The sequence below is a fragment of the Gavia stellata genome, chromosome 20 (assembly GCF_030936135.1).
Source record: "Gavia stellata isolate bGavSte3 chromosome 20, bGavSte3.hap2, whole genome shotgun sequence".
Classification (NCBI taxonomy): domain Eukaryota; kingdom Metazoa; phylum Chordata; class Aves; order Gaviiformes; family Gaviidae; genus Gavia; species Gavia stellata.
This window is the reverse complement of record NC_082613.1, coordinates 16,641,764-16,655,565: the sequence shown is the minus strand read 5'-3', so window position 1 is coordinate 16,655,565 and position 13,802 is coordinate 16,641,764. Positions and strand designations below refer to the sequence as shown.

The window sequence follows — 13,802 nt, the reverse complement described above, 5'->3', positions numbered from 1 at the left end:
GGTTCCAAGTCTACCCTAACTGCCTGGTTCACAGTGTACGAGGCCCTGCGCGGGGCGCATGATCCCCTTCCAAAGGCAGCCGTAGAGGAAGCCTGTGGCTAAAGGCCAAGCTGGGATGAGTTGGGGGAAGGCAGCTCCACTGACATCTCCTCGACACGCGCCTTCTTACGCAGAGAGCCTGGGCTCTCTCGTCCAGCCTGGGATGCTGGGGATGCTCTGCAGTGATGGAGACAGCATGGTCTCTCCACTGCCCATCCCTGGGCAGGTCGGGCGAAGGACCACCATCGCCCCGCCATGGCCCTGCCATCGCTGTCACCAGCCTGCAGCACCTCGGGCAGCCCTTGCCATCACGCCCCAGGCAGCGGGGGAAACAGGGTAGAAACAACCCCTCTGCCTTTGACCCTACTACAAAGCTCAAGTAACTTCATTACCGGGATCCAGAAACAAAGCAAAACCACCCCAACCACCGGCACGGCTCAGTGGGGTGGAGCGATGAACGCAGTCCTGCGGCTGCCACCTTGCTCCCAGCTGACTCCCGCTGCTCTGGGTGGGGGCCAGGGAGATGATCCTGCCTACAGCTGCTGGAGCCGCAGCCTCAACCTCCTTCCCTGCTCCTCCGAGTCACCACTGGCTCTCCAAATCCAACCACCATACACTGCAGATCAGCCAGCGGGACATCTCCTGTCTTCACCCTCTCCCCTTCCCCCCCAAAACAGCAGCGTCTGAAACCTTCCCCATTCTCTTCTCGCAGGACTGAGAGTCCCACGTGTGATCTAAGAGTCTCAAAATACACCAACCACAGTCAATCAGAGAGTTAATAATTTAAAAATGTTGTCATCATATTTACCAGCACTGTTGAATTATTTCAGTATTGTTCCCTCCCTCCCCCCTCGTTATATATAATAATATACATAACTTAAATGCACATCCATATGAAACCCCTACAGGCTGCTTTTTTATAAATGAGAAACCATATACATATCATTTGTTTTGTTTGAAATGAAATCCATTCTTAAATACCTTCAGAGAACAAGAGGTTGGACAAGTGCACAGAGAAGAAGATAAGGAACAGAAGGGGAAGAGTTAACAGAACCCAAAAAAATGCAAAAGAGCCAGCATGGAATGAGGAGAAGGGCGAAACCACACTTGCGAATCGGAAAATAACTCTAAGGTCATAAATTCAATGGTTTTCTCTCTTCTTTCCAGAGGTGGGGAATGGTTTTGCTTCTGCTTGTGGTTTTTGATTTAAGTTTGCTTATTTCTTGCTTTGTTGCAAAGCAGTTTTCCTTTCCATTCAGTGTGCAACAAATGAACTCATGATTGTGTATCCTTTAATGTAACATGCAAGATGGTGGCTTATTGTATTGTTAAGAATATTATTGTTATTATTATGATTTTTTAAAATCTTATTTTATCACCAATCCAGTAAATTCTTCAATTTATCTGCAAAGAGGGTTGGCTTTGTTTGTTGTTGGTGGTGTTTGCTATTCATTTCCAGCATATAGCAGCAGTGCAAGGATGCATTTTGTTTCCTGTTTTTATATATATATATATATGTATGTATGTATATATATATATAATATATTTGCTATTCCTTTTTTAAAAATTTTTGTCTCTCGCCATGAACATTGCAGCCAGGATGTCTATGTCTTGCTGACAAATCCAGCGTGAAGGCTCCTTCTCTGCTGTTCTCCAGGTTTGAATACAGATGCCGACGTCCATGAACGTGTTGGTCAAGATTCCTGTACAAGGCAGATGGAAATGACCAGTCATGGGGTGCTGGGTTCTTCGGCTATAAAAGGGCTCCTCTTTGTGCGAGGGCACTGGACAGTAAATTTGCAAACACGTGGGGCCACAGTTTGCACTTAGTTACCAGGACCTCTGGAAATTAGCGGGCACCCTTAATTCACTGGGCTGGTGTGTTGGTGTATGGGGGAGATAACGGTGAGGCACTGCTCCCTTACTTTAAGCCACTCAATTAAAATTGGGTGGCTCCCTAAGTGATGCAGAAGCGTCTGGGCTTGCTTGTACTGTGCAATAGGAGGTAAGATAAGGCAGATGCAAGAGCCTCCTCTGACCTTCCAAGCTGCAACGGAGCTAAGCTGGTCCCTTTTCCAAGCTTAAAAGCTGCCAAACAAAATTTTCATCGGATAAAGAAACACAAAATCATATTTCCAAAGAGGCCTCTCGAAATGCACCTGCAGCCTGGCTGGTGACAGAGCTCCTCATACATCTTTCAGCAGTGAAGCTGCCTCCGAAAGCTCCCCTTCTCCCTTCCACCACCCTCCTCTGCCCCTCAGCTGCTCTGGCACTGAGGTCTGCGCGGCTGTGCCACCACCGAGGAGCTGCAGCACCCCGGCTGATGGGGGAGCAAGGGGGTGAGAGCAAGGGGATTAGAGCCGGGCAGGACTGCTCAAGCCAGCTTTGCCCTGAAGGAAAATGTCTGGGGCTGGGACTGCTTTGGGGCGCCTGTGGGGAGGTGCAAACCTTGTGTGCGCTGCTGCCTGCACCTGCATGTGTATGAAAAGACAACCTGGGAGCTGAACGGGACTAAAGAAACCCCTTTTTTTGCAAACATTGGTCTGATACTTTGGACTGGCTTTGCAGAACCTGTAGCCGAGTTTCTCAAGATTTCACTCCTTATGAAGCGTGGCTGAGGGAGCTGGGGTTGTTCAGTCTGGAGAAGAGGAGGCTGAGGGGAGACCTCATCGCTCTCTACAACTACCTGAAAGGGGGTTGTGGGGAGGTGGGTGTTGGTCTCTTCTCCCAAGTGACAAGTGATAGGACAAGAGAAAATGGCCTCAAGTTGCACCAGGGGAGGTTCAGGCTGGATATTAGGAAAAAATTCTTTATGGAGAGAGTGGTATGACAATGGAACAGGCTGTCCAGGGAGGTGGTGGAGTCACCATCGCTGGAGGTGTTCAAGGAATGTGTGGAGGTGGCCCTGCGGGACATGGTTTAGTGGGCATGGTGGGGTTGGGTTGATGGTTGGACTTGATGATCTTACAGATCTTTTCCAACCTTAGTGATTCTGTGATTCTCAGCCCATCCACAAAACTGGTATCACCTCTTTCCCTCCCTGCCCCAGGGCAACAACCAGATCCTTTCTTCTTTAGATGCAAATGACTCTGCCCCCTCTGCTGAACAGAACAGCAAGGTGACATCTGCAGAACTGCTTTTGGTGGCATGGCACCGGCTTTCTAACCACAACGAGGTGGCCATGCCCAGAGCCACCGTCACACTGGAACTGCTGGCCAAGAGCTGCCGCTCAGCGCCAGGGAGCAGCAATGCCCACCAGCACCTGCGCTGGTGGGGATCAGAGACACTTGCCCAGTTACATCCACCCCTTACGCAGCAGGTATAAATCACACCTGGTAACTTCTCCACCTACCTGAGGTTTCTTGTCCCTTTCCTCTGGAGAAGGTTCTGTTTCTCTGTATACCACAGCTTTGGTTACCAGCATGTCAGGATGCTGTAGTTTTGCCTCTTTGATTGCTAAAGCCAGTGCCTAGAAACCAGAATGATGAAAGCATTTATCGTCACTTCCCTGAAATCTGGCACATTTCTCTTAGACGGACAGAACCAGTGGACAGAAAGCAGCTGGAGCTGAGTGGGATTCCAGGAGGACACGGATGCAGAGGTTCAAAGCTGAACCCACAGTAGCCTAGCAGGAGAGGCTGGAGCCCACCCCTGATTCGGGATTCGTACACCATCGGGATGCTTCACACACTGCCTTTCTCCTGCTGCTTTTTTTCTGTAGAGATGCGCTATGTCCCAGCCTCCCTACTGAAACCCAAACAAAGAAACAGCAGCAATTTTCTATGCAGCAAAACCCTAGAAAAATCTACAATAGTAATCTAATTAAATTTATTATTATAATTCTAAAAACCCCTAAAAATTATTTTAGAGCCTTTTAAATACTTTAGCTCTTTAATTTTTCTTTTTAAGCAACAAATCCCAAAGGGTTAGGCCACAGGAAAATGACCCTGCGGCCCTAGAGATTTGCATCAATCTCTGTTATTTCATCGTAAAATTTTGTCACTTCTTGTTCCTCTCACAGAGGCAGATGCAAAACACCATCACTTGGAGTGACTCAGACCATGGCGAAACTGTGCAGGAAAGAGAGGAAGAACCTGGGTCACTGGAGTATTTCAACAGAGAAAGGGCAACTGGAAACATGTTTTAAGAAAATAAAATGTGATCCCATCACTGGGATGTAACCTTCACTGCTGCTTCATTTGGAACAGGCTGCCCAGGGAGGTGGTGGTGTCACCGTCACTGGAGGTGTTCAAAAAACGTGTGGACGTGGCACTGCGGGACATGGTTTAGTGGGCATGGTGGGGTTGGGTTGATGGTTGGACTTGATGATCTTACAGGTCTTTTCCAACCTTAATGGTTCTGTGATTCACTGCTGCAGCGGGCGCTGATGGGAGCTGGGCTGGGGCTTCACGTGGATGCCACTGCACCCCGTGGCGACCTGCACTGCCGGACAGAGCTGGTAGGTTTGGGGCCTAAGGGGTCATTTTTTGGAAAGAAGGAGTAAACGGGTACAAGCCAGAACCAGAAGCATGCGGCGCTGCAGCCGGGGACAGCCAGAGTCTGGCAAAGCCACAGGGCATCCTGCTCCTACCTGGTCCTGGTCCACGTCTTCGTCTCCTGTGATAATGATGCGCTTCTCTATTCGGGTCTCTGAAAACCCTCCTTTCACAGTCTGCACAACAAGAAGGAAAGCACTCACCCACAGCCGGCCGACAAGCCAGCTCCTGGCAGTCCTAGCTCTGCCCACGGGAGGAGGGACAACGCCAGCATCACCTTAGGAACTCCCCCCATAATTTAGCGTATCTCCCACTACCCTTGATTCAGTGCATGGTTAGAACTGGCAAGACACAGCTGGCCACAGGTGGGGAGGAAAGGAAAAGGGCTGGGTGGCAGGTACCAAGCACCCCTCCTTCCTGCTCAGGTCCCTCACTGAGCTTCTGCTTTCATTTGTGTGCACTTAATTTGGGAATGAAATGGCCACGGGTGAGGTCCTCTGATGCAGCCTCTTCTCCTTCGTTTTCTAATATCACTGCCACTTGCCTGTGCCACTCCAGCTCTAATAAACCAAATACACCCAACAAAAACACACACAAAAAAGCGAGATGCTCCAGCACCAGCGCTGTGGGCTTCTTGGGGTCTGGCTTTAGGTGCATCTGGGAACACTCACCCCAGTTGCATGGGCAGGGACTTGCAGGCACGCTGCTGGCAGCCTAATTCAGAGTCCCTCCCTTCAGGAGGTCAGCAACGCTGCACGCTGCTCTTCCTTCTCGCCCCAATGACTCCCTGCCCTCCCAATCTACCAACGAGTAGAGGTGGCTACAGCATGTGTTCACAGTCCCCATGGGTGGTACGCAGGTGACGAACACCCAACGCCTGGCTGTCCTCGCCTGCAGTCATGCCTGGCTGGCTGGAATGGGCAGTGCAGCAGGGCTGAACTGGGCACAGCGCGCTCAGAGCGGGGCACCGGGCGCTGTGCTGGCTCGCCATCACCCAAGGGCCAGCATACACTTTTTCGGCTTGCAAGGATGAGAGGGACATTTTCTGCTATACCAACCACAGCATAAATCCACCCATCCTCAAATTCCAGCGGCTTGCATCAGGAACCCCCCGGCTGCCTGCTTTGGAGCTGCTCTTACCTTGGTAACATGGGTAGTGGTGGAAGTGGAGAGGGTTTCCGCAGTGGCACTGAATATGCTGGTGAGCACTTCCTTCCCAGCGGAGCCGCTGGTGATCTGCAGAACAGAGAGCAGCGGTGTCAGCGGGGCCGCCACAGGAGAGCCCCCAGTGCTGGCTCCCGAAAAGCTGGGACCTTCCCACCGGGATGCACCTACTCAGCCAAGCATGGGAAGGGAGAGCGTGGCAAGGGAAAAAAAAGACATTGCACTGTGCTTCCAACTGGATCTAGTTTTCTTGGGGGGAGGGCAGGGAGGTTTCCACAGCTACCCCAAGCTCAGAGCTGCAGGAAAGGGCCTCTGCAGCGGGGAGATGATTTCATGGCTGCATTCTGCTCTTCCCCACCCATCCTCAGGGCCACCCTAAGTGCAGAGCTCCCAGGCTACCTCTAGTTTTGTCTGTCCCGCTTTGCAGGACACAGTGACACGCACGTTCTCCCTGCTGCACAAAGTGACGAACCTGGGGCTGCACGAGGTGTTTGGCCAGGCCTTGACTCCATCGAAATGAGGCAATCAAGTAGGAAAGCACTTTACACAAGAAGGCCTGCTGCTGGGCAGGGTTTTTGATGGCCATCACCCACACTGGGAGTCAGGAGACTTTGAGCGTAGCCTTGGGTGGCCAGGCAGGACACCCAGGGCTAAAGATATCTCAGCCACTATGAGACTTCACCAGGGACTGAGCTATTTTTTAGGAATTACCCTCCTCCAGTGGATGCTTAAGGTGCATCTGGCACAGGAGAAAGGCCACGGGCAGGGGGTTCCCTGCCATCTCGCTCCCCCACCTTCCGAGCATCCTTCTACTCTTCCCAGTAGCAACACACCAGCCAAGGGTGCCAGTGCTGGGAATATGGGAGGGGGCCCTTTGGGACGAACCCCAGCCTGCCCCCAGCCCCGCAGGGCTGCCTCCCTCCCTCCCCACCACTTGGCTTGGCCGGTGGCACCACATCCCCCCCCTCACCGGTGAGAGGGAGCGAAGGTCTGTCGTGGGAATGGCCCCTTTCCCAGCCTTGGTGATGTGATCCTGAAAGAAGAGCAGACGGGAGCGTTGGCTTGGATGCAACACGGGGGCAAACGCAGCAGGTCGCCCTCCGCAGACATCCCTGGTGGGGCAGGGTGTCCCCCCCCAGCACAGCTGGCTCTGGTCGCCCTCCCCGAAGCAGGGGGACCGCAGGGGACAGCAGCTCCCCCAGCTCTCGAGGGGCCAGCCCTGCTTACTGAGGTCGCCAGTGCCGTCTCTGCGGTGCCAGCGTGAGCAGCGGTTGAGGTGTCCCTGCTGCCTGGGGTGCCTCCTTCCACCTGCCGGGACAAAGGAGACCTGGTGAGCCTGGAGGTGCCAGGGAGGGGGTGACACTCGCAGGGACAGTGTGGCCATCCTTGCTGCCAGAGGAAGCTGGGGAGGGCCACAAGGCCATGGACACGCACGGTGCAACATGTGTGGTGGACACTACCCTCTGGAGACATCTCCATGTGCCAGCGCTGCCCAGCGGCATGGCAGATGGGGCCAGGGATGCACACAGAGTATCTCTGGGTGGGCTTTGGTTTGATGTTTTGGGGACTCCAGCAAGAAAGGGTGAGCAGAGGCCCCCGACCGCCCCACTCAGCCACCTGCCCTCCCAGTGCTGCTGCCTGGTGACAGGTTTTGCTGGACTGAGGCTCAGCAGAGCCATGGGGGAGCAGGGCCATAGGAGGACGGAGCCACCATGTCACCTGGGCTGCGTCTGTGGTGCCGACCTGGTGGGGAATGGAGCCATCTGCTTCAGGCTTCTTCATGCCCGGCCCCAGGCTGACGGTCACAGCATCCATTTTCGGGGCTGATGACTGCAGAAGAAACACAGCAAGTCAGGCGCTGTGGCACGATGCCAACAGCCCTGAGTGCTCCTTGTGCACCAGCTGCCATGAGCAGAGCATCCCTGCCCCACCCCTCGGCAAGTGCCACACACGTATGATGTCCTGCAAGCGCCGTGCCGAGCCCTACCTGGGCAAAGAGCAGAGGCGAGGCTGCTGCCCTGGGCAGACGGCCACCATGCAAAGTGTCCGGCGTGACTGACATAGCCCAAATCAGACCTGATGCTCTGTCTCTGGGACTTTCAGGGATTTTTTGGACAGATTTATAGACACCATGGGTTAGGTCAAACTGGTCTTCCAAAGGTGGGTGAGACCCACCAAATCCATTTCACTCGTGCCCCACAGCAGGTTTATGATCTGCACCAGTTTGCGGTGGCTGTGGTTACACCCGGGGTGTCAGAACCTCGGGGGAATGGAGACAGGTTTCCAGCACTCCCCCACTACAGGAAACTGGAGCTGCCAAGGGCTCCTGCACAGGGGATGCTTAAGCAGTGCTCAGCATTCCAGAGCCAACGGCCTCCCCTGCCCAGTGCCAGCCATGGGGCACCACGAAGCTGATCACCCAGGCCCACGGCCCCGCTGTGACCCAGGAGCCCACGGCATCGGATGCTCCGTACAAGGGTTTCCAGACTGGCTCAGAGAAAGCTCCCTCTAATTCTGCAGCTTTTTCCTGGCTCCAGGTCTGGACTCACCCTGGCAGCTCCAGACAGCGTTGGGGTCTTACCTGCCAGGGCTGGAGGGCTGCCCCAGCGCTCACCGGGCAGGAGATGGCCTCGGCCCGGCACAGAGGCAAGGCTACGTTTCATCCGAGCTGGGGCTGGCTCTACCGTCCTCTCCCTGTGGCATACGCTCAACTTCCACACACATGCTGCATGCATTTTTCTTAGTCCCGTTATAATCACTCCCGGCATTGGAGTGACCCTCCACGAGCTTTCGAGCGGCTCCCACAAGCTACTCTGCAAATCCCTCCCAGCCCCGGCACGACCAGAGAGGTTAGTTGGCAGCACATTTCTCTTCACTACACAAACTGGTCACTAACTTCATGCAAAACACAAGGACAGAGCCGTTGGTTAGTGACACGTGCCCTTCCCAGCTGCTGACATGCTGTAGTGGTGCGAGGGACAGGGTAGGCAGCCAAACGTAGGGGATTAAGAGATGACGATGACTTCTCCTGGTTAGCAGATGCACAAACACACGACAGAGCCATGCAACACAGACAGCGTGCATCGGAGGAAAACAGCTACACTGGACAGGAACCCGGGGATGTTTCAAAGCTAGCATGCTCTTCCAAACCAACACCGGAGTGCACATCAGCGAGGCAATACTGGGCACCAGGACAAGGAACATGGAGGCGTGATGGCACTGAGACAGTCTCGGTGGAATGGCATCCCTGTGTACCTCTAGCTGGGAGACATCTGGGCTGGGCTGGGAGACCTTCTCCCCGCCTTTGACATCCTCTTCCAGTCCGGGAACTACTTTGCCAGTGTGCTGGAAGGGAACCAGGCCTTCGTCTTCCATTTCACTCTTGTCCTTGTCCAGCTCAGGCAGGCTCCGGGAGATGTCCTCAAAGGCAGTGCCGTGGAAGTCACCGATCACTGTGAAGTCCACCTCTGCTTCCAGGCTGGAGGTTGAACTGACTGTGATGCTGGAGCACTTGCGCTCAATGGCCAGGTGGTTGTCCTTCAGAAAGACCGAGTCCTTCTCCTGGTCCTGCTCCTCATCGCCGGTGTCACTCTCGGGAGCCCTGTGCCGAGGTGGCTTAGCTTTCTCCTCGGTGCCCTCCCTCAAGCCTGCTCTCTGAATGAGACACAATGGCGGAGAGAGACGGAGATGGTGAGCACCGCATGGCGCAGTAGCGCTGGCAGTGCCGATGGGGAAAAGGGGAGGAGGAGGAGGAGAAAGAAGGCTATAGCAAACATCACAGAGTAGAGTCAAACACAACTCAAGCACGGAGACTGAAACCTTTCTGACAGCAGCGACTTTGCAGGGGTGGGGGGTGGGGAGAAGGGTTATTCAATCTGATTTTGCCAAAAGTCTATTGGTAATTAATCATCTCAAAAAAGGGTCAGTCACACAGAAAAGCTTGGCCAGCTTGGAGGCACGTCAGTGCACCCAGTGGAAGCAGATGTATGCAAAACAACAGGTCTGTTAAGAGACATTCAGAAACAGCTCAGACGCCAGTGCTATCGTATGTCAGTAAGGTTGGGCACTCAAAAAAAAACAAACGAAGGGAAAGAAAGAGAGAAGAGTATGAAAGAAAAGGGCCCCATCAGCCACGCACGGTGAAGGAGAAGCAAAGGAGTGTGCCAATTCCACTGAGCATCCGCGTGGGCCCTGCAGAGCATCGCCCCAGGGGGAGGAGGACCAGCCCCGCCGGTGCTACCCACCAGCCCCACACACTGGGGCGGCTGCCTGCGCCAGGGGGTTAATCTGCCCCACCAACACAACGCTCCCCCTCCAGAGGCCTCACGCAGCCTGGGGTGAGTCTTAGGGATGACCTGGTTGAGTGTTTGGTCAGTGTAATTGACAGCACGATCAGAGCGAAGGGATGACCTCCCTCCGTTAGCTCTTCTCAAGACATGGACATACCTCTCAACTCCGCCATCAGAACGTACATTTCCCCTCGCCATGCTTTGCCATGAAGCCACGGGAAATCTAGACCCATGCTGGACTTTGGGAAATCTGGACCGATTGCTGGAGCTTGCATCTCGCTCCAGGCAGTTGTCCCTTAGGAACAGCTCTAAGCCCACTGGTGCCAGAGGAAACCCACCTCCTGGACTCTGGTCCAAGTGTTTGCAGCCAGAGCCATCCCCGCCACGGGCCAGGCTGTTCCAGCACAACCCTCCCTTGCTGGGAGGTTGAGAGGTATGAGAAACAGGGTGTCAAACAAACTCAAGAGGAACACACCTGCATACATGTTTTTGTGTGTGTGTGTATGTATAAATATATACATAACAGCTCTGCAATGGGGAGAGGAGCTGGAAGCACACAGCCCTCAGCTGGTTAAGGTGAGCTTTCATACTACGGTAAGAAGCAGTTAGTAAAACAGCACTGAGACCTGGAAGACCACTGGAACAGCAGTCTTTAAATTCTCTTCCTTCAGGCTGGATTTTACTGACGGGTCAGATAAATCCTTTTCTTCCCCACTTGGTTCCTGAGATTTGCTCTGGATTAGAGAAAATGGTTAGTTTTAAGGAAATGAACTCTACAGGAGCTGATCTAGCGCTTACAAGAGCGAAGAAAGCTATTTCATCATCCAGCCACCAGCTTGCCGAAGACAGGGGAGGGTGGGTGAGGCCGGTGAGCTAAGCAAGAAGGGATATCAATGTAAGAAATGCAAGGGTGAAGCTGGAAGCGTGGGCACGCTGCTGCTAGATGTGTGTGCGTGTCCATGACAGAGTGGCAGCTCCTTCAGCCACCCCCCGTCTCCCTTTCTTGCTCCTGGACATGAAGCTTGGGTGCCCGCTCTCGGGTTTAGCGAGCGGCATTCTCCAGGGAGCCAAAATGTTGGGGGGGGTCACAAAACAAAAGCTCATGAACCAACTGGCCAGCGCGTCTGCATTCAGCGAATAAGCCTGACCACACACACATACATAAAAGGACAGGGGATGCGAAGCGACTGCCGTCAGTCAATGGATGTGTGAGGAGCCACTGAACATGATAATAAAAAGAGCCACACAACATGCGCATGAACTTTCCATCCGGACAGTTCATTGGAAGAGTTACCACGGCTTCTGCCAGTGTGAGTTCGCAGCCGGAGTCGGGGGAGGCCAGGTCAGCACTGTCTTCTCCTTCGTGCTCCAGGTCAACAGAAACATCTTCCTTCAGAAGGAGAGGCTGGGAGGTGTCTCCTGAACCAGCCCCTCGCCCGAGGGCCAACGAGCCCACACCGGACGCAGGTCCCACCGGAGCGACCGGCACTGCCGGCGGTGAGGCGAGGCCTGTGTTCAAAAGCATGTCCTGTGCCAGACCCGTCTTCCCCTTTGCTTTTGCTGATGTCTCAGCTTCAGGCACACGCTCTTGTCCCTCCTGGGCTGCTCTTCGCTCTGCCTCGCTTTGCTCGAACATCTTTATCTTAGAGGCCACTGAGGTTTTCCCGTAGCTCTCGCTGTCCTGCCAGCTACCTGGGGCCACACTGACATCCCCATGCTCCTGAGACAGAGCTCCTGTCCTCCCAGCCACACACATCAACAACCCAGACTCTATTTGATGTGTCCCACTGCTCACTTGCAGCTCTCCCCCACCTTCATAGATCAAGGTAGAGAGCCGGTACGTCTTGCTTCCTTGACACAATCCTGATAGAGGGGCATGGGAGCGTGGGACATCAGCAGCTTCTTTGGGAGGAGATTTATCCTGCGGTGGCTGCCCCGGAGCAAGGTCACTGTCCCTGGTGGTTTCTCCTACTGTAGGGCTCCTGCCCTGCAGATCTTGTCCCACATTGAAGTCCAAGTCCCAGGGCGGCTCTTGTGCTTTGGGATCTGCAATGTGGAGCAGCCCTCCAGGCACAGGACCCTCTTGGGGCAGGTCTCTTATTATGGCCTCAGTCTGTTGTTCTGGTTCTTCTGCCTTGGGAGGCAGCTCTTCCATGCAAGGGCTTTTGTCATGGGACACTTCTTCCATCCCAAAGCCCTCATCTCTGGTCAGCTTCCCTGATGTGGGCCCTATGTCCTGGGAGAGCTCTTTTATCACAGGCTTCTCCTCCTGGAGCGGCTCTTCTGTGGCAGGGACTTTGCTCTGGGTTGCCCTCACTGTGACAGGGTCCGTGCCCTGGGCCGCCTGCCCTGTGGCTGGGTCTCTGACCTGGATCGGCTCTGCTGCAGCATCTGTGTTTTGGGGTGGTCCTCCTGACACAGGACTTACAGCTTGGTGTGGTTTCCATGTAGCAAAGCTCATGTCTTGAGGTTGTTCTTCAGATTCAGGATTGGTGCCTCTGGGTATTGTCACCTCTGCTATAGGGCTCATGTCCTTGGGTGCTCCTTTGCCTACCACAGGGCTCACCTCCATGCATGCCACCTCCGCTGAGGGGTTCACATCCTTGGGTATGCCCACACCTCTTACAGGGCTGGTGCCCTCAGACAGGTCTCTGCCCTCAGGCTCAGTGCCTGGGGCTCGCTCTGCAGGGGCAGAGCTGAATTGCTGGGGACCGGGCGTAGGGGCAGGAGTGCTGCTTTTATCCCCCTCCGACCCCGTGGTGGTGTGAGGGTGGCCCTGCTGAGGCACAGCTGATGGAGGCGACTTGGTCTCTATCTCTTCCATCTGAAGAACCACCCCGGCACTTTCCTCCTTGTCGCCATCTGCTCCAATCCTTCCTGAGAGCCCCTCCACCGCTGTGCCGATGTCCAGGCTCTGTATTGTGCTCCCTCTGTGCTCCTCAGCCCTGCGGCCGTCCCCTGCCAGGCCACAGGGATTCAAGCCTCCCACTGGGCTTTGCAGATCCATCTCCTCTGGTCCCACCTCCCGGGAACACGGCAGGGCTTCCCCTCCCTTGGGTGCTTTGCAGCCTGTCAGCCCAGCAGATGCTTTCTCTTGCTGTAGGGGCAGCCCTTCCTCCCGCCCCGAGGTGGGACGTCCCGCTGGGCTGGTCCCATCGCTACCTGTCCTGGGCTGCTCCGGTGCTTCAGCAGGTTTTCCGGACACTGCCCTGTGTTGCTGACTTGCTGAGGAAGGGGGTTGGAACCCTTCTGCCGCAGGTGCCACATGCCCAGATCCCTCCCTGGATGTGTTCACAGTGGCTTCTGGTCTCTCCTCCAAGCCAAGCCGTCCACCAGTCTCTGAGAGCAGGTGTGTTTTACTGTCCTTCTCCTCTCCTTCTGGATCTCCTAAGTAGATGATCCTCTGGGTCGCAGAAGTCTCCGAGTTGTCGTCACTAGCCTTCACTTTAATTTTAATGAGCTCTGTGGCTGTGGCCGGCACTCTGGCCTCCTGCTTCCTGGAGGCTGCAGAAGCATGCTCCTTGGAGACCACCTCGCTCTCTCCCTGGGGAGGCTCTGGCTCCAAAACCTTGGCCCTTTGCCTCTCTTCAGGCTGCTGGCATGGCTTGGGCAGACCTGGCTCTCTGGTGGTTGCTTCTTCGCCCTGCTCTTGGGGCTCCTCTGCGCTCTCAGCTGGCAGGGGCTCTGCCTCCTGGCTGGGCTCCCCCCTGGTTTCCTTCTCATAGATCTCATCCTCCCAGACAGACTCAAAATCCTCTGGACTAGCGATCATTTTTGCTCTCATCCGGGTATCCAAGGCCGCATCTGCTGGCTC

At 54.7% G+C, this 13,802-nt stretch overlaps 1 protein-coding gene across 1 annotated transcript in view; it reads right to left on the bottom strand.

The window, feature by feature from the left end:
- Nucleotides 1-921: 921 nt before the first annotated feature.
- Nucleotides 922-13,802, bottom strand: part of EPB41L1 (erythrocyte membrane protein band 4.1 like 1) — a 31,877-nt gene continuing 18,996 nt past the window's right edge. The window contains exons 14-21 of the mRNA XM_059827187.1: nucleotides 8,955-9,353; nucleotides 7,419-7,529; nucleotides 6,927-7,007; nucleotides 6,670-6,732; nucleotides 5,676-5,771; nucleotides 4,631-4,711; nucleotides 3,392-3,508; nucleotides 922-1,742 (exon numbers count right to left, since the gene is read on the bottom strand). Of these exons, the coding sequence (XP_059683170.1) occupies nucleotides 1,734-1,742; nucleotides 3,392-3,508; nucleotides 4,631-4,711; nucleotides 5,676-5,771; nucleotides 6,670-6,732; nucleotides 6,927-7,007; nucleotides 7,419-7,529; nucleotides 8,955-9,353 (957 nt within the window). The 3' untranslated portion in view covers nucleotides 922-1,733. The remainder of the gene's footprint in view (nucleotides 1,743-3,391; nucleotides 3,509-4,630; nucleotides 4,712-5,675; nucleotides 5,772-6,669; nucleotides 6,733-6,926; nucleotides 7,008-7,418; nucleotides 7,530-8,954; nucleotides 9,354-13,802) is intronic.